The 20,718-nt window shown below is 39.4% G+C and overlaps 1 protein-coding gene across 4 annotated transcripts in view; it reads right to left on the bottom strand.

Moving 5' to 3' along the window:
* RYR3 (ryanodine receptor 3) overlaps positions 1 to 20,718 on the bottom strand; it is a 551,601-nt gene that overhangs the window by 284,671 nt on the left and 246,212 nt on the right. For all 4 annotated transcript variants that reach the window (XM_073012013.1, XM_073012015.1, XM_073012014.1 and 1 more), the window contains exons 11-12: positions 16,220 to 16,393; positions 12,095 to 12,216 (exon numbers count right to left, since the gene is read on the bottom strand). In XM_073012013.1, coding sequence (XP_072868114.1) covers positions 12,095 to 12,216; positions 16,220 to 16,393 — 296 coding nt within the window. The remainder of the gene's footprint in view (positions 1 to 12,094; positions 12,217 to 16,219; positions 16,394 to 20,718) is intronic.

Raw genomic sequence — 20,718 nt, 5'->3', positions numbered from 1 at the left:
CAGTAATGGGATTGCTGGGTCAAATGGTATTTCTGGTTCCAGGTATTTGAGGAATTGCTACACTGTCTTCTATAATGGTTGAACTAATTTACATTCCTACCAATAGTTTAAAAGCATTCCTATTTCTTGCCAGCATCTGTTGTTTGACTTTTTAATACCTGCCACTCTGACTAGCATGAGATGGTATCTCATTGTGGTTTTGATTTGCATTTCTCTAGTGATCAATGATGTTGAGCTTTTCTTCATATGTTTATTGGCCACATAAATGTCTTTTGAGAACTGTCTGTTCACATCCTTTGCTCACTTTTTAATGAGTTTTTGTTTCTTATAAATTTAAGTTCCTTGCAGATTCTAGATATTAGACCTTTGTCAGATGGATAGATTGCAAAAATGTTCTCTCATTCTGTAGGTTGTATGTTCACTCTGATAATTTCTTTGGCTGTGCAGAAGATCTTTAGTTTAATTAGATCCCATTTGTCAATTTTTGCATTTGTTGCATTTGCTTTTGATGTTTTTATAATGAAATCTTTGCCTGTGCCTATGTCCTGAATGGTATTGCCTAGATTTTCTTCCAGGGTTTTTATAGTTTTAGGTTTTACATTAAAGTCTTTAATCCATCTTGAGTAAATTTTTGTATAAGGTATAAGGAAGGGGTCCAGTTTCAATTTGCTGCATATGGCTAGCCAGTTCTCACAGCATCATTTATTAAATAGGGAATCACTTCCCCATTGCTTGTTTTTGTCAGGTTTGTCAAAGATCAGATTGTTGTAGGTGTGTGGTCTTATTTCTGAGTTCTTTATTCTCTTAAATTGGTCTATGTGTTTGTTTTTGTACCGGTATCATGCTATTTTGGTTACTGTAGTCTTATAACATAGTCTGAAGTTGGGTAGTGTGATGCCTCCAGCTTTATTCCTTTTGCTTAGGATTGTCTTGGCTATATGGGCTCTTTCTTGGTTCCATATGAATTTTAAAGTAGTTTTTTCTTATTCTGTGAAAAATGTCAATGGTAGTTTAATGGGAATAGCATTGAATCTATTAACTACTTTGGGCAATATGGCCATTTTCACGATATTGATTCTTCCTATCCATGAGCATGGAATGTTTTCCATTTGTTTGGGTCATCTCCAATTTCTTTGAGGAGTGATTTTTAGTTCTCCTTGAAGAAGGCCTTCCCTTCCCTTGTTAGCTGTATTCCTAGGTATTTTATTCTCTTTGTAGCAAGTATTAATGGGAATTCATTCATGATTTGACTCTCTGCTTGTCCGTTGTTGGTATATATGAATGCTTGTGATTTTTGCACATTGATTTTGTATCCTGAGACTTTGCTGAAGTTGCTTATCAGCTTAAGAAAGCTTTTGGATTGAGACGATGGGGTTTTCTAGATACAGGATCACGTCATCTGCAGACACAGACAGTTTGACTTCCTCTCTTCCTATCTCAATACCCTTTCTTTCTCTCTCTTGCCTAATTGGCCTGGCCTGAACTTCCAACACTATCTTGAATAGGAGCTGTGAGAAAGGGCATCCTTGTCTCGTGCTGGTTTTCAAGGGGGAATGCTTCCAGCTTTTGCCCATTCAGTATGATACTGGCTGTGGCTTTGTCATAAATGGCTATTATTATTTTGAGGTATTTCCCATTAACACCTAGTTCATTGAGTTTTAGCCATGAAGAAATGGTGAAATTTGTCAAAAACCTTTTCTGTGTCTATGGAGATAATCATGTGATTTTTGTCTTTAGCTCTGTTTATGTGATGAATTGTGTTTATTGATTTGCATATGTTGAACCAGCCTTGCATCCCAGGGATGAAGCCATCTTGATCATGCTGGATAAGCTTTTTGATGTGCTGCTGGATTTGGTTTGCAAATATTTTATTGAGATTTTCACATCGATGTTCATCAGGGATATTGGCCTAAAGTTTTCTTTTTTTGTTGCATCTCTGCCAGGTTTTGGTATCAGGATGATTCTGGCCTCATATAATGAGTTAGGGAGGAGTCTCTCCTTTTCAATTGTTTGGAATAGTTTCAGAAAAAATGGTACCATCTCCTCTTTGTACCTGGTAGAATTCTGGTAGAATTCAGCTGTTAAGTCCATCTTGTCCTGGGCTTTTTTTTGGTTGGTAGGCTATTTGTTGCTGCCTCAACTTCAGAACTCATCACTGGTCTATTCAGGAATTCAATTTCTTCCTGGTTCAGTCTTGGGAGGGTGTATATGTGCAGGAATTTATCCATTCCTTATAAATTTTCTAGTTTATTTGCATTGAGGTGTTTATCATATTCTCTGATGGTTGTTTGAATTTCTGTGGGGTCAATGCTGATATCCCCTTTATCATTTTCTATTGTGTCTATTTGATTCTTCTCTTTTCATTAGTCTAGCTAGCAGTCGATTTTATTAATTTTTTCAAAAAACCAGCTCCTGTATTTGTTGATGCTTTGAAGGACTTTCTGTGTCTCTGTCTCCTTTAGTTCCACAACCCTGATCTTGGTTATGTCTTGTCTTTTGCTAGCTTTTGGGTTTGTGTGCTCTTGGTTCTCTAGTTCTTTTAGTTGTGATGTTAGGATGTCAATTTGAGACCTTTTTAGCTTTTTGAGGTGGGCATTTAGTGCTATAAACTTCCTTCTTAATACTACTTTAGCTGCATCCCAGAGATTCTGGTACATTGTCTCTTTGTTCTCACTGGTTTCAAAGAACTTCTTGATTTCTGCCTTAATTTCGTTATTTACCCAGGAGTCACTCAGGAGCAGGCTGTTCACTTCCCATGAAGTTGTGTGATTTTGAGTGAGTTTCTTGAATTCTAATTTGATTTTGCTGTGGTCTGAGAGACTGTTATGATTTCAATTCTTTCGCATTTGCTGAGAAGTGTTTTACTTGCAATTACGTGATTGATTTTAGAGTAAGTGTCATGTGGCACTGAGAAGAATGTATATTCTGTTGTTTTTGGGTGGAGAGTTCTGTAGACATTTATCAGGTCCACTTGATCCAGAACTGATATTGAGGTCCTGAATATCTTTGTTAACTTTCTGTCTCAATGATCTAACATTGACAGTAGGTGCTAAAGTCTCCCACTATTATTGTGTGGGAGTTTAGGTCTCTTTGTAGGTCTCTAAGAACTTGTTTTATAAATCTGGGTGCTCCTGTATTAGGTACACATATATTTAGGACAGTTAGCTCTTCTTGTTGAATTGAATGCTTTATCATTACGTAATGCCCTTCTTTGTCTTTTTTGATCTTAGTTCGTTTAAAGTCTGTCTTGTCAAAAACCAAGATTGTAACCCCTGCTTTTTTCTGCTTTGCATTTGCTTGGTAAATTTTCCTCTGGCCTTTATTTCAAGCTTATGTGTGTCTTTGCACGTGACGTGAGATGGGTCTCTTGAATACAGCTCATGACTGGGTCTTGACTACTTACCCAGCTTGCCATTCTGTGTCTTTTAACTGGAGCATTTAGCATGGCTGCTTCTTGATGGCCAATTTCTAATGATCTCTCCTAGGCATTTATAGTATATTTGCTTATTCACCAACTGCTATATATTAATTTGCATACATGCTAAGGCAAGATTTTCATCTAGGCCCAAACAAAGACTCAAAAAATTCTGAAAGCAATCAGGCTGTGAGGTGATAATTCCAATTTTGTATTAAAAATGCCAAATGCACACAATGGGGAAGGAATAATGGGGGACTGTAAGCTTATTATAGGCAGGGAGGCACATCAGTGTGTATTCAACTCCTGGCAGTGCCTGGCATGTTGTAAGTTCTCAGTTAGTGTTTGCAAATGACTACCTGGGATATTATTAGACACAAAAATAGTAGGGAAGAGAATGCCATGAGTACATGAGATGAAGCCTTGGCAGTATGAAACTCAATTCAATATGACTTCCCACTTCTGCGTTCAGTGAAGGAATGAACACATTTTCCTCAATATTTCGGGCCAGCTCCAGAGCTTGCTTTTTGCTTTAAAAACACTTTCATTTTACTAGAGACACTGAGGCTGGTCAAGAATAATTCTTTATATGATTGGAAAAGATGACAGCAAGAGGTTTATAGACATTTTTTGTAGCTCACTGAGGCAGCATACAGGGAGTTGGACATTTCAGGTCTCAGCCTTACCACTGCCATTATCAGTGTGATATTTGGGTTGCTGCTAGGCCTCTTATGCTTCTATTTAGCACCTGGAAAACAGGAAAGGTGCATTCTTTGATTGCCAGGGTCCTTCAGGTCTAATTTTTTGTCTGTTGGGCTCTCATTGCTGGACTACTTCATCTTGTCCCTTGAAGAAACATGAATATTATAGTCCTCTACTAGTCTAGGGCAGATTCATTCCTTCCTCAAAAAATAAGACATATCACATGCTTGGCATGGGAAGCAATGGTGAAAACAGACATTACTTCTGGAAAGCATCATGGTGTTCATATTCTACTCTAAAAGAACCTCAGAGAGAAAAGCCCAATGTACAGAGATAAGTCAGAGCCTCAACTCAGAAATAACTACAACTGGCACCTATCCCTCCCCACCTTCTTCAACTCCCTATAGCCTGTCCCACTATATTCTTGGGCCTTTGCCAATGAATTCTTTTATTAAATTCAAGTGAGATCCCAGGTGATTCTGAATATTTATCATAACATAATGATTTCTTTGTTGTCTCTCTTCTAAGGTTAAACTTAGAGGACAGCTGACAGTATCTTTTCCTCAGCAGAGTTTTTCAGACTCCTTAATCGATCACACTGTTCATTCTACTGGACAGTTCCCAGCAACTCTACAGAGGATGATGAGATAGCATGATGAAACTTTAACCTCTTCTTCATTTTTCTTTCTTGTTCCTTCCCTATTCCCTTAGCCTTAATGTGCTCCCAGAAGGCCACCCCTCCTCCTGGTTTCCGTGCGCACACAGCATACAAAGTTGGTTCCTCAAAAGAGATGAGGAAGAAGAATCTACTTCCAAAATGTTTTTTTCTCCTTTACTTCCTAGCTATTAAAAAATCCAAATACTATAACTTTTGCAGCCCACACCCCCTCAGCATTGATATTTTTTCATTAGTCCTTTTTTTCTAAAATATCCTGTGCCTGGAAGAATCAAGAATTTCCCTCTTGAGGGTGGGACCTAATAGCTGAGTAAAGAGCTCAGTAAATCCTTTCTCTCACAAAATAATAATAAAATTGGACAAAACCATTCAAAACAACAATCTCCGGACTCTGGAAATTGACTAAAGGCATACAAAAAATCAAATATTTATTTTATTTTTATTTTTTATTTTATTGTTTGAGATGGAGTTTCACTACTGTTGCCCAGGTTGGAGTGCTATGGCATGATCTTGGCCCACTGCAACCTCCATCTCTTGGGTTCAAGTGATTCTCCTGCCTCAGCCTCCTGAGTAGCTGGGATTACAGGCATGCACCACTATGCCTGGCTATTTTTGTTTTTGTTTTTTGAGATGGAGTGTTGCTCTGTCACCCAGGCTGGAGTGCAGTGGCGCAATCTCAGCTCACTGCAAGCTCCGCCTCCCGGGTTCATACCATTCTCCTGCCTCAGCCTCCCAAGTAGCTGGGACTACAGGCGCCACCACCACGCCTGGCTAATTGTTTGAATTTTTTAGTAGAGACGGGGTTTCACCGTGTTAGCCAGGATGGTCTCGACCTCCTGACCATGTGATCTGCCCGTTGGCCTCCCAAAGTGCTGAGATTACAACCCTGAGCCACTGCGCCCGGCCTATTTTTGTATCTTTAGTAAAGACGGGTTTCTCCATGTTGGTCAGGCTGGTCTCCAAACCCCGACCTCAGGTTTATCTAAATATATATCTAAACATATCTAAATATATATTAAGATCCACGTGCCTTGGCCTCCCAAAGTGCTGGGATTACAGGCGTGAGCCACAGCACCCGGCCCAGTGTGTGTGTATGTGTGTGTGTGTGTGTGTGTGTGTGTGTGTGTATATAATTCTTTTAAAACATTTTTTTAATTTAATTTTTTTTAATTTCAGTGTTTCAGCCTGTTGATGCTTCCATGTCCCTCCCCCCACTGCCTCATGGCGAAACAGCTCTGATAGGGCAGAGTAGGCAATGTGCAAGGCCACACACATGCTCAGGAAAAACTGGAGAGGACCCTAGCTACCTATTGCTTCCCACACAAGCAGAAAACAAAATCCAGCCACACACACAGGTCCATCAGCAAAGGGTCACAGGCTTGTCTTGTAAGAAATACTAAGGGAAGTCCCTCAGGCTGAAAGAAAATGACACCAAACAGTAACTAGAATCCACGCAAAGAAATAAAGAACACTGGTAAAGATAACTATGCAGGTAAATATCGGAAGCAATATAAAAATACGTATCTTTCTCTTTTGTTCCTGTAATTGATTTTAAAAAACTGCATAAAATAATTATAAAACCATGTTGCTGAGCTTATAACTTACGAAGATGTAATATAAGTGGCAATATTATCACAAAGGATTAGGCAAAGAATGGAAAAATGTTAATGCAAAGTTGCTTTATTTGTTGTTAGTATTAATCTGAAGTGCATTATTTCAAGTTAAATATATATTAAGTTCCCTAGAGCAACCACTAAGAAAATAACTCCTCGGCCAGGCACAGTGGTTCACGCCTGTAATCCCACCACTTTGGGAGGCTGAGACGGGCGGATCACAAGGTCAGGAGATCGAGACCATCCTGGCTAACACAGTGAAACCCCATCTCTACCAAAAAACAAAAAATTAGCCGGGCATGGTGGCAGGCACCTGTAGTTCCAGCTACTCGGGAGGCTGAGGCAGGAGAATGGCGTGAACCCGGGAGGCAGAGCTTGCAGTGAGCCGAGATCGCGCCGCTGCACTCCAGCCTGGGCGACAGAGTGAGACTCCGTCTCAAAAAAAAAAAAAAAAGAAAGAAAAAGAAAATAACTCCTCAAAAAAGTATTTTTAAAAACCCAAAATAATTAAAATGTTACACTAGAGAATATCTATTTAACACAAAAAAAGGTAGTAAGGGAGGAACAGAGGACCAAAAAATATATAAATAAATAAAAGAGACATAAGAAATAAATGGCAAAGTGGCAGACATAAATCCAGTTATCTAAATAATTACATTACCTATAAATGGATTAGGCATACCAATGAAAGGGAGAGATTGTCAGACTATTTTTAAAAATCAAATATATGTTGTCTACAAGGGACACACTTTATATTCAAGGACACAAATAGGTTAAAAGTACAAGGTTTGACGACAACATGCCATACAAACAAAAAACATTATCTGCACATAAGACACCTGGAATGGCTCTATGAAATAGACTTAAGACAAAAATGTTCATAGAGAAAAAAGGAAAAGAGTTTAAAATTATAAAAGGGCAAATTTATCATAAATATACATCTGTTATAAACATATAAGCACCTAACAACAGAAACCAAAATATGTGAAGCAAAAACTGATGGAATTGTAGAAGATAACAATTCAACAGTAACAGAAACACCAATACCCGATTTTCCATCAGTTAATGTAATAAACCATATTAACAAAGGACAAAACTATATGTTCATATCGATAGACTAAGAAAAAAGCATTTGATCAAACCTAATGCTCACTCCAGATAAAAGCTCTCAACAAACTAGGAATAGAAGGGAACTTCCTCTACCTGATAAAGGGCATCTACAAAAATCCTACAGCCAAAACCACACTTAATGGTGAAAAACTGATGTTTCCTGCCCTCTCCCCACCCCCACCTTAGATCAGGAACAAGACAAGAATGTCTGTTCACATCACTTTTATTCCACATTGTAGCGGATATTCTAGCCAGTGCAATCATGTAAGAAAAATAAATAGAGGGCATCCCTACTGGAAAGAAAAAAATAAATATCTTTTTATTCACAGAGGACATAATCCTGTATGTAAAAAATTCTAAAGAATCCACCTGTTCTCCAAAAAGCCCACTGAATAAATAATTTCAATTAGGTCAGTGACATAAGTCCAATATTTCTAAAACTTAATTTCTATGTACCAGCAGAAAATAATCTGAAATGAAATCAAAAAATGATTCTATTTGTAGTAGCACCAAAAAGAATCAAATACATAGGAATATATTTCATAAAAGAAGTGCAAGACTTATATACTAAAAACCACAGTATCTTCCTGAAAATAATTAAAGAAGAATAAATAGACATATTATGTTTGTAGATTGGAAGACTTAATATTATGAGGCTAACAGTCCTCCAAAACAGATCTCTAGATTCAATTTAATACCTATGAAAATTCCAGCAGAATTTTTTCGGACAAAAATAAACTCACCCTTAAATTCACATGGGAATACAAAGGACCCAGAAGCACCAAAATAATTTTGAAAAGAAGTACAAAATTGGAGTATTCACTCTACTTTATTTCAATACTTACTATAGGTACATTAATTAAGACAGTGTTATTTTTGAATAATGACAGGCATACAGATCAATGGAACAGAACTAAGAGCCCACAAAGAAACTCTTACATTTATGATCACTTGGCTTTTGATAAAAGTGCCAAGGTAACTTGATGGGGAAATGTTGTCTTTCCAGAAAACCGTGCACGGAAAAATCTGATATCCATATGGCTACATACAAAAATATTAATTTAAACGTTTACCTCATACTATGCACAGAAATAGACTCAAAATGGATCGCAGACCTAAATGTAAACGCTAAAATTCTGAAACTTTTAGAAAAACACAGAGGAGAAAATCATGATGATTTGAGTAAAGAGTTCTCAGGTATGACACCAAAAGCACAATCCATAAATATGTTAAATTGAACTTAATCAAAAATAAAACATTTGTGCTTCAAAAGACACCATTTAAAAAAAAATGAGAAGAAAAGCCAAAGACCAAGAGAAAATATTTGCAAATCATAAATATGGCAAAAAACTCATAATCAGAAGATACAAACAACTCTCAAATTTTAAGACAAATGACCCAATCTGAAAAGGCAAAATGCTTAATTACATTTTACCAAAGAAGATACATGAATGGCTAATAAGCACATGATAAGATATCCAGTATCATTATTCATTCTGGAAATTCAAACTAAAATCACCACGATAATATCTACTAGTATCATAGCTACTAGTATGGCTACAATCAAAAAGTCAGATAGTAACAAATGGAGGAAAAGATGTAATGAAAAGAAACTTCAGACATTTCTAAGAGAAATATAAAATGGTACATCCACTTTGGAAAACAGATTTTTCAGTTTCTTATAAAGTTAAACATACCCAATTGAATAAATAAAACATGGTATTTATATACAATGGAATATTATTCAACCTTAAAAAGGAATGAAATCATGTTACGTGTTACAACATGGACAAACCTTGAAGATATTTTGCTAAGTGAGATAAGCCAGACGCAAAAGGACAAATACTATGTGCCTCCACTTATATGAGGTACTGAGAATAGCTAAATTCATAGAAGCAAAGAGTCAGTAGAAGTTATAAGGGGCTGAGGGAGAGGAGAATAGGGAGTCTCGTTTAATAAACACAGAGTTTCAGTTTGGGATAATTAAAAAATGTGGAGATGGATAGTGGTGATGACACTCAACTTAAAAATGGCTAAAATGATAGGATGTGATATATATTTTACCACAATAAAAATATATCAAAACATTATACAAATTTATATATGACTCAACAATTTCACTCCTATTTACCCAAGAGAAACAGAAACCATATCTGAAAACTTTTACACTAATATCCAAAAAACATTATTCTTAGTAATCAAAATGGAAACTATCAACTGTTCATCAACTAAATGAGCAAAATGTGATATATGTGCATCTCTATCTATATAGAACTCTCTACACACATGTACATGCACACACACACGCACACACATGCGCGCGCGCGCGCACACACACACACACACAAAGAACACTCTGCAGCAATAAATAAGTGAAGAAACAAAATAAGCTTCAAAAATATAATGCCAAGTGAAAAGGCCAGATTCAAAAGACAACATATTTCATGATTTATTAATGTATTAAATTGAGACAGAAAGCAGATTAGTGGTTGCCTAGGGCTGTAGGTGGCAACTAGAATAAACTGCAATGAGGAGGTATTTTTGGAGGGATGGAAATGTTCTAAAACTGAACTGCAGTGATGGTTGTAAGGCTCTGCAAATAAATATATGAAAGCTTACTGAATTGGCCAGGGATGCTGGCTCATGCCTATAATGCCAACATTTTGGGAGGCTGAGGTGAGAGGATCCCTTGTGCCCAGCCATTTGAGACCAGCCTGGGCAATATAGTGAGACACCATCTATACAAAAAATTAAAAAAATATTGGTGTGATGGTATTTATGCATGGTCACAGCTACTCAGGAGGCTAAGGTGGGAGGATTACTTGAGCTCAGATGGTGGAAAGGCTGCAGTGAGACCCTATCTCAAACAAAAAACAAACAAAATCTCATGGAACTGTATATTTAAAAGGATGAATTTTGTAATATGTAAATTCTACCTCAATAAAGATGTTTAAAAATAATTTTCCCATTGTCAGGCACATAACTCCCACTGACTTTTTAAAATAACAACTTAATTGAAATACAGTTCACATATCTCATGATCACCCATTTAAAGGGTACAATTCAAAGGTTCAGTAGCTTTGGGAATATTCAGAGTTGTGCAACTTTTGCCATGATCAGTTTCAGAACGTTTTCATCAGCTCTCCAGAAAGCTTTACACAGTAGCAATCACTCTCCCTTTCCCCCAAGACACCCCAGCTTCTGCCTCTTTCTACTTCTCTCTACTTCTAGGTAGAAAGAAGGTAACTCTTTCTACTTCTGCCTCTGCTTTTTTCCTCTGTAGATTTATCTGTTCTGGACATTTTGACCATGTGAATGGTAAAACATCCCAGGATAGCAGTTCTCAACTGAGGCTGATGTCAGAATCACCTAGGGAGCTTCAATAAAATACCAGCATTTGGATCCAACATCTGCAGATTCTGATGCAATTGGTTTAAGATGTAGCCTGGGCATCAGGGTATTAAAACCTCCCCAGATAAATCTAGCATGTGGCCAAGGTTAAGATCTCTATTGTAGGGCAGTCATGTTTAAACTTTAGTATGCATCAGCATCACCTGGAGGGTCTATAACAACATGAGTTGCTGGATCTTATTCTGACGGTATCTGATTCAGTGGGTTTGAGGTAAAACCTGAGAATCTGCATTTTTTAACAAGTTTGCAAGTGATGCTGATGCTCTGGTCCAGGGATGCACTTTAAGAATCTTGGGAGATGTAAGAACAGCAAGATGGAAGGAACCTGAGCCCCAGTAGCTAGGCCACCTATTTTCCCTAAACCACCTACCTACTTTATATTATTACCTAAACAAGAAGTAAAAGTTTACTCTGAACTGCAACGGCAGCCCAGCCTGTTTCCTAATACACATCCCTTGGACTGCAGTCTTTCAACAGCAAGAAAAGTCAAGATCTAAAACAAAGTTCTCATTTCATGCAAATTCACACATGTAATTTACACCCCTTGGCTTTCGAGAGAGAAGAATGATCTTGGAACACTGCACAGTTTACAACAGAATCAGTTTCTCATGGTAATTGGCGAAAACAATCCACAGAGTTCTGTTTTGGAAGCATTATTTAGACTGGAGGGATTATGATCCAAGCAGGCAGTTCAGTTAATTTTCTCATTTAAGCCACAGCCACAGTTGGGTAACCCAAGGCTTCCAGTGCAAAGCTACTTTGATCCAAACCATACCAGCAATTCTGAATGATGGAGAAACCCTTCCTACATAATACATGGGGAGTGTATCAGTTCCTCTTTGCTGTTTTTCTCTTTACACACAAATATAAAATGGACCAATGCACTACAACTCTTTTCACTTAATTTTCATGCAAAGATCTTGGATATTCATCCCTCCAATCTGAATAACTAATGGAGCCTGGGCATTTGTTGAGCAAAGGGTGAAGCTAGTAGGAGTTCACCTATGTAGGAAATCTGTTTCAGTCTCAAGCTCTTGATGGTAAAACTCTTTGCTGGTGTATCATTATTTCCTGAAAACATTCACAGTATCAAAAAGAGGTGGGTGGTGATGTTGGAAGGCCACAGAGTCAAACTCACTAGGTAGAGGAGGAAAGGAGCTGACATACCTGACAAACTGGCTGAATAAGGCTGTAGTGTTCCGGATGATCCGAGCAGCCTGGGACTCCTCACGCTGGCATCTCTGCAGTGTTAATCCATCATCCATGTGGCCTTCCTGATGGAGTATGACCTACCCACGTGGCAAGGGACAGAAGTTCTAAGGTTACAATTATCCCACATATGAGCAGTCAACATCTCCCGCAGTATTTCCCTCATCCCTCTTATTCCTTTCTCCAAATAAGCTCCCCTGGGTCCGTTTTGAGAATGGGACATTAGCAAAGTTATTGCACCCATATGCCCTGTTAGTGACATGTGCATCATTCCTTAGACACAGTGCTTTGATGAAAATGAAATTTTATGTGCTATCATGGTATGAGTTATGACACATTCCTCAGGCCTAGATTTGAAAGGGTGACAACATATCTCATGATCGATTTTTCTCTTAAAATGAACATGGAATCTTACCCTTGGAAATGGGAAAAGTCACTGTGTTCAAAGTCTCTTCCTCCAGAGATGAACTGAAGAAAAAGACAATGTAAAGCAAAACCCTGTACTGGGATCAGGCTTGGTTTCTCGACTGAAGGCCAACTACACAGAGTTAGTTAAGTGTAGGGCTGGGGAAAGCAGCTCAAGGTGGTAGCTTGCTTCTCTTGGAGGCTAGAGAGTCAATTTGAAAGCATGGGCTCTGATATCAGCAGACCTTTGTCTAGTCCTGCTATGCCACTTACCAGCTGTGTGACCTTAGGCAAGTTACTTAACCCCCATTTGCTTTGGATTTCACCATCTGCAAACAGACTTATCTTAGAGGGTTGTTTGCAGGATTCAGTGATTTACATGTCATCAACTGGCATGGTACCTAGAATCTAATAGGTGCTCAATGAGTGTTTATTATCAGAGGCAGTATAGTACTGATGTTAGACCAGTTATCTGGAAGCTAAGCATATGTACTTGTCACTAAGGACACCATGACACAATTTTTTTTGGAGGGGCTACCCACTTTTTATGTGGAGGTTAGCGGCTTTTCCCCTTAAAACGATCAAGTGGGCCAGGCATGGTGGCTCAAGCCTGTAATCCCAGGACTTTGGGAAGCCGAGACGGGCGGATCATGAGGTCAGGAGATCGAGACCATCCTGGCTAACACGGTGAAACCCTGTCTCTACTAAAAAATACAAAAAATTAGCCGGGAGTGGTGGCACATGCCTGTAGTCCCAGCTATTCAGGAGGCTGAGGCAGGAGAATAGCGTAAACCCGGGAGGCGGAGCTTGCAGTGAGCTGAGGGCCACTGCACTCCAGCCTGGGTGACAGAGCGAGACTCTGTCTCAAAACAACAACAACAACAACAACAACAACAACAACAAAAAGATCAAGTGTGTTAAGTGAGACAGTTTGATCCTGGTTCAAGTCGAGGTCAAATCCTGATCCCAGTTCCTTGACATGGTTTCCTCTTGATGGAAGTAAGCAAAGACAGACAACATGTAGATCCTGGAAGTCTACATGTCAACACGGACAAAACGTGTGGCTCTAGAAAGTATCTATAGAATAAAGATTGTTGGCCTCTCTCATTTTTAGCTTAAAGAAACAACTTATTTTCCTTTCCATGTGAAAAATGTTTTCCTTGCTTTTTATTATTTTGAAGGTACTTCCTGATATGATGAATTAGAATTCAGGTTTGTTCATTTTTGAAACAAGACTTTGCATCCCATCTGTACACTGCAGTGTGAGTATTAGCAAAGGATACTGTTACCATTGGACTCACTAACTGTTAGAAAATATTCCTTTGTCAGAACACCTCAGCAACTGGTTAGCAATGCTGCATTTGGGTTTAGTAATACATTGCCACTATGTTTACTTTGGCCTGGGTCCCAGATTTCTGGTCCTTAAAGACCAAAACTCTTAGGTTTTGCTTGTTCAGATAACACCTTTAAACTGGCCAGCCAAATGAGAAAGTAATGAGAACTGGGGGGAGATGCAGTTGCTAGAATGTTGTTATTATGAACCCTACTGATCTCAGCAGCCCAGTTCCTAAGGTCCTTCTTTCTCTCAGAGAAATCTTACAACTGAAGAGCAGAGAGAAGAAGCCTAAGGTGGGAATAGGAAAGAGGGTGCTTTAAAGTGGCTACTCATCAGGTGTTTCATTGTGTTTGTGCTTGATTGGTTTCTCTTGATTACTGTTTTGTTCATTTCATAAAACACAGCACAGATTTGGACATCCTTTGTATTTTTAGAGAGGGCACTTAACATGTTTCCTAGGAAATGAAGCAGCATGGCCCGTCGAGGGTGGAGCACCATCGCACCAGCCAGGGAGAGTTCATAAAAGCACCTCCCCAATTCACACATACATTCTAACAGTTAAATGAATGTGCGGGCTATGGTCCTAGAAGAGAAAGGCATGGACAGGTACAATAAGTCGACAATGCGAAATGAGATCTCTCCACATTTGCAGAGTCCTTGGAGTGTGTCCCTGCCCACCCAGAGTTACAGCCAAGATCCACAAATTCTACTTTCTTTAAATGCTACCATTGCCTTAGTAGGTTTGAAAAACTGTAGAGGCTCTAGACAGTATTACTGTACTCTATAGAGGACTGAATTTTCTTCTGATAGGCTGGTAAGAGTAGAGGATGAGTTTTTGGCATTTATTTTCCATTTGTTCTTATTCCCAGCGTGTAGCCCTCATTCCTGGGGTGTAGCTCTTCTGAAGATCAACTGAAAGCCTACTGTATTTCCCAGGGTCATTCCAACTTGTCACACCCTGAACCCTGACTTGTATATCCCTACTACTGCCATAATGTCAACATCTCTGCTTTGCTCTTCATGATCACAGCAGTTTTGCGTTTACTATTTTGGCTTCACACCCCATCCACAGTCAGCTTAGGATTCTAGAGGAAACTGCATGTAGAATTTTAGGCATATGTTTTTGCAGTTCTCTCTACTCTGGACTCTTGGCCCCCTGAGTCCCAGAAGCCTTAGCTGAACCTATGTCTAATCTGACTCTTTAGCACAATTGAGTTAATGCAAGATCCCATTCCCTAATTCTGTAAATCAGCAAATGTGCTGAGGGGGAAAACAAAGACGAAGGTGGGCTCACCTCAGTGCACTTACATTCTATGTGCAATATTTTGTGCGTATGTTTTGGCTGGCTTGGTTATTGAAACCTTCCATTTTTTTTGAAGGTACTGTATCCAGCCTGTGCAGCTGTTTTCAGAGGAAGGGTTGGTCTCATATAAGCCAGATTATGTGGCCTCTTATTTATTGTATTTTCTATCCCCTCTTGATCACTTCATTTCCCCTTTTCTGGATATTTTCCTAGTCTGTGTTGCCTTACACAAAATTAAGATATTACCTTATGTTAACTCTCAACATCCTTTCTTACCATAACCTGCATTCTGGAAAACTTTTCGTCATGACTACCTTAGGCGGCTATACCTCAACTACAGAGCACAGTACCTTCCAGCACCTTATTCTGGGACTAGTTGACTATTTAAACCCATATTTTATAAGGGTTTTTCAGGGATAAAAGCATCACATCCTTCACATCCATTACTTGGTTCCCACCAAAAGCAACACTGTTATGGCAATTGACTTTCTGGTGAAAAGATGCTGCATGTACCAAAGCTAGTGTTTCTCACTGGAGCAGGCTGTGATGCACCACTCAAATCAAGATACAATCTGTGGATACTGTCATTCCACAACATCTCTTCTTTCTGCCAGTGGGTTCCTGTGGGCTTGTTATTATGCAATCTGTGTTTTCTCTGTAAAGATCTGTTTAGTCTTTTATGAAAACTGCACAATAACTCAATTATCCACTGAAATGAAGGGGGCAATGATGTGGATAATCCCAAGACAGCAAATCACCAAAAGCCATTTAGATCGGGTTTTAGAGTGCATTAAGCACGTCATCTCCTCCTTACAGATTTCCTGTGTATTTGTTTTCTTCCCCCAATGAATATGGGGTCAAAGTATCCACATTAGGCTGAAGTAGGGAAGAAACTGTGTACAATCTATCACAAAATAACTCCTCTGGATAGTGAAAAGTAAATCACAATCACATCCACCTGATTCTCAGAATCACTTCTACTGCCTAGTTGCTTCCAACTCAGGGTAAAACAACTGTAGACAGACATTCTGACTCTCACCTTTCTTTTCAGAGGTCCCAGGCGGGAAGTTTTGGCATCTTGCGCTTTGTAGGTCACCCACAGACCACTGGCTATATGCTGTACAAAGCAGACAGAATCTCCATACTTGATTTCTGGAACTCCCATGCCTTCTATCTCTCGCTTGTGACTGGAATCTAGTTTCTCCTTGAGTTCCTAATTCATACACAAACAGAAACAAACACAGGCATTATCTGATTAAATTAGAAACTCAATATACAAAACAAATCACCTATGAAAAATTTGTAAGCCAGGCAACTGGTTACCAAAATAATCACGATGTGCCTGTCCAAGCCAGGATTTCAGAAAGACTTGCTTCCCTTATCTCTTGTTAATTGCAAAATCAATGGCTTTCGAGTTCTGGTTACTTTGGTGATTATTTAAATCCACGGGTAAAGGGGGCACCTAGTAAGCCCTCTCTTCTGTTCTGATTTTGTGTAATTCTTCACTATATTTTCTACTTTCCTCATCCTGATTTATATACCTTAATAAGTAACCCATTACTAGCCAATGAACCTATTTCCAGCAAGTGACATCTTCCATAATTGTAATGGTTACCTGTCACAAATGCACTGACTCAGAGGCTTTCATCCTATCTATTGATTTCATGTAAAAATTTCTTATAAAAATCTGCAGAGAAAGGGGACCCTTTGAGTAGACAGGGGTTACTAACGTGGCTTAAGCTAATGTAGTAATTTGTGTATCAGTCTCTTAGGGCCTCCTCAGTGGTGTGTTATAGTCAAGCGGTTTCATTCTTCAGCTGTCACTGTTTCACTGCCTATTCTCCAGTGTGGAAAAGGGACTTCCTGTGCATCAGGTAACAACACAGTGACAATCTGAAGTACCTGTCACAACAGCGTGTCATGAGGTAGCCCTCTGATGCATGGTAACTTCTTCCCCTCCTCATCAATCAGGGCCTCCGTGGTTCTATTCTGAATGGTTATACCCTATTTCCATTTCTTTTCTACATCTTGCATTAAATTGCTCATTTGTAAAAGCCATTAAGGAGGAAGCAATCTGAACTTTTACGAAATAAAAAACGGCTGTTACCTGTTTGCAAAAACGTTTTTCTCTCTGTCTCTCCCTCTCCCTCTCTCTCTTTTTTTTTTCTTTTTGAGCCCAGAGTCTCACTCTGTCACCCAGGCTGGAATACAGTGGTACAATCTTGACTCACTGTAACCTCTGCTGCCAGGATCAAGTGATCCTCCCACCTTACCCTACTGAATAGCTAGGACTATAGGTGCAGGCCACTACACCTAGCTAATCTTTTGTTTGTTCATTTATTTATTTATGATTTTGCTTTTTGCAGAGACAGGGTTTCCCCATGTTGCCCAGGCTGATCTTGAACTCCTGGGCTCAAGCACTCCACCACCTCGGCCTCCACATTTTTCTCATTCTTAATAGTGGAACAAACAGCAGCACATGTATTGAGTCATTACCACGCTCAATATAATGTTCTAAGTTCTTTACATGTATTAACTCTCCATAGTGGCCTCTGATGTAGCTACAAATGCCATTCCAGTTTTACAGATGAGAAAATGAAGGAGGTAAATGTGCCCAAGATCATTCCGGAAGTAATGACAGGAAGTCCAGCTCCAGAGTCTGTGCTCTTCTCCTACTCTAAACTACTCCTCACCCTTCAAAACCCCGCTCAGAGGTTACCTCTGTAAAGGAAGAGTCAGTCTCTCCTGCTATTCTTCCCCAGCACAGTCTCATTGCTCTACTGGGCACTTAGCACATCATCATGTAAAATGTGTTTGTTTATACGACATTTTCTTTTTGTCAGGCTATGAAAAAAATCAAGGGCATAGGCCAAATTTCAATTAACTTTGGATTTATAACAGAAAATTCAACACCTATCAATTACTTAATGGACATATACTGAGAGAATATAAATAGCTGAGTAATTTTTTCTTTTACGTTTAAGCTCTTCTTTTCCTTCAAGCTTTCATTATTTCGCACAACATTTAAAGGATCACTTGGAGCAATATTAGTACAAGAAATTTCTTTTTCTTTTAAATGTGTGTGTTGAAACATTGGCTGGATTATTAAATATGACTTCTTTACTTTTTCAAGCAGCAAGATAACATCCAAGGATAAGCATGAATTTTTCTTTTGCAAAAAGATTATTGCCAGAAAAATATATTTCTGATTTTGTAACATTAGCTAATAGGATAATAGTATTTGATATATTGGGATTTACTTTACAGGCAATTCATCAAGAATGTATTTATTCTATAAAACAATGGATACTTGATTTTCACTGCAGCAATATTCACAGCTCTAGAGACACTCGAGCCAGTAACAGAACTGAAAAGATGCCAAAATTCTCATCTCTAGTCTGCTCTCTAACTGTAGCCAATGCAGGGGTTAAAATTATGCACACCACAACTGTTAAATATGAATAATTACATTGATGTCTAATAGCTCCTGATTAAAACAATTCATATTACCCAACTCTCAGTGAATATGGTAACTTCATTACTTTCTTGCCTTTCACTTAAACATGGCTTTGCAAAAAAAAAAAAGATCTGTTTTTCTGGAGTCACTGAAATAAACGAATCCTGATTCTGTATAGAAAGGAGTGTTTCTGTGTCTTTGTTTTACAAAACAGCATCGGCTTCCAAATTCTATGGTAGTCGCTGCAGTGGCCACTTCTAATTTAATAGAACGGCGGCAACAAACGAAGATCTAGAGACAAAATCCATAAGAAAAACAACCCAATTCAACCCTAAACAGTAATGATAAATCAGTAAAGGAAATTAAAGAGCTCGGTGATGGAGAGGCTTGATTTTATTGACAGCACATTGGTGATTTTCTTTTGACTTGAGTATGAACTAATGCTCCCTTCTGTTTTTACTTGAATATGGCCCCAGCTGCAGTCACCCTACTGCTAGAAATGGAAACGTCCTAAAAAATAGAGCTAATCCAATCATTCTCTTTCAATAACTCCCAGGTTCCTATGGAATACAATTGTTATCTCTAAAGTTCTTATACTCCAAATGCTCTAACCAAATTGGACTAAGAGTACTTATATTCATGTACCAAATATTCCCCTTCTTTGGGCCTTTACTGACATTATCCTTTCTGTTTGGAATTCCCCTGCTTCATCTTGGCATCTCTACATCTGTATTGTTTATATTTCATATTTTTTTTTTTTTTTTTTTGAGACGGAGTCTGGCTCTGTCGCCCAGGCTGGAGTGCAGTGGCCGGATCTCAGCTCACTGCAAGCTCCGCCTCCCGGGTTTACGCCATTCTCCTGCCTCAGCCTCCCGAGTAGCTGGGACTACAGGCGCCCGCCACCTCGCCCGGCTAATTTTTTGTATTTTTAGTAGAGACGGGGTTTCACCATGTTAGCCAGGATGGTCTCGATCTCCTGACCTCGTGATCCGCCCGTCTCGGCCTCCCAAAGTGCTGGGATTACAGGCTTGAGCCACCGCGCCCGGCCATATTTCATATCTTCTGTATATTGTGGTATTTCGATATTTTTAAAACTTTCTGGCTGGGGAGAGACTACCTTTCTGGTTAGAGATAGCCAAGGGCTCAGCTGCATGCCTTTGATACGCAATCTAATCAATTCACAACCAGACGTCCTGTAGCTGGCTCACATGTTCCAGGAGGCGATATTCCTCTGCCTTCCCAAGGCTAGGTACTAGGTAGATAGGGACCACCTCTATAGCTTAGAGTCCCCTGAAATTACTCAAACTAGCAAATCCCAAACTGTTTACCCAGCCCTGCCTTGCCTCAATCATGGAAACCCCAACAAAAGTGGTAGCAAAGGTTGTCACCTTGCTTATGCCCCTTGTCTGCCTCCTGACCAAAGCTGGTACCTTCCTATGTGACCCTGCATGGCGTGGCACATCTCCTGTTGCTAGGACCTGTGAGTATAATAAACTTTGTTTTCCTGAGCCTCTCCTGCATCTCCTCACACGGCTGCACCTGACTGATGGTCACATAAAAGAACACAGCACAACATCTCATCCATCAGGCCTTCTCTACTCAGCCACAGCCGGAGGATACCTGTACACATTCTCTGATCTCATGGTTTTGTGGACCCTGCAGGGACTGTCTTTCCAGGGCTAGCCAATTCCTAAAAATGGTAAAGCACTCATCTGGGAGCACACCTTTTATATGCAAACCAATCCAAAGCCCATAAAGCCAACCTCCTCCTTTACCTTCTGGACCCCCATTCCCGTAGCCTAATCTCCCCAGGGCTGGTACCAGACAACCAATAGCAACTCCCATGCTCCAGAGGCTGCTGAAATTATTCAAAGTAGCCAAGCCTAAGCCTATTTATCCTGCCTAGCCCATCTCTTTCTATGGAAACCACGAAAAGGCTCTTTCCCCCAGCTTCCCCTCGCTCTCCTTTCCTCCTGGAGGATGATGCTTCTCTGTGTGGCCCTGTGTGGTATGGCGTGTCTATTCCTCTTGGGAATGGTGAGTAACAAGTGTTCTTTTCCAATGCTGATTGTCTCCTGATT

The sequence above is a fragment of the Chlorocebus sabaeus genome, chromosome 26 (genome assembly GCF_047675955.1).
Source record: "Chlorocebus sabaeus isolate Y175 chromosome 26, mChlSab1.0.hap1, whole genome shotgun sequence".
NCBI classification, from domain to species: Eukaryota; Metazoa; Chordata; class Mammalia; order Primates; family Cercopithecidae; genus Chlorocebus; species Chlorocebus sabaeus.
The sequence above is the reverse complement of the archived record's forward strand: the minus strand, read 5'-3'. Positions and strand labels throughout refer to the sequence as shown.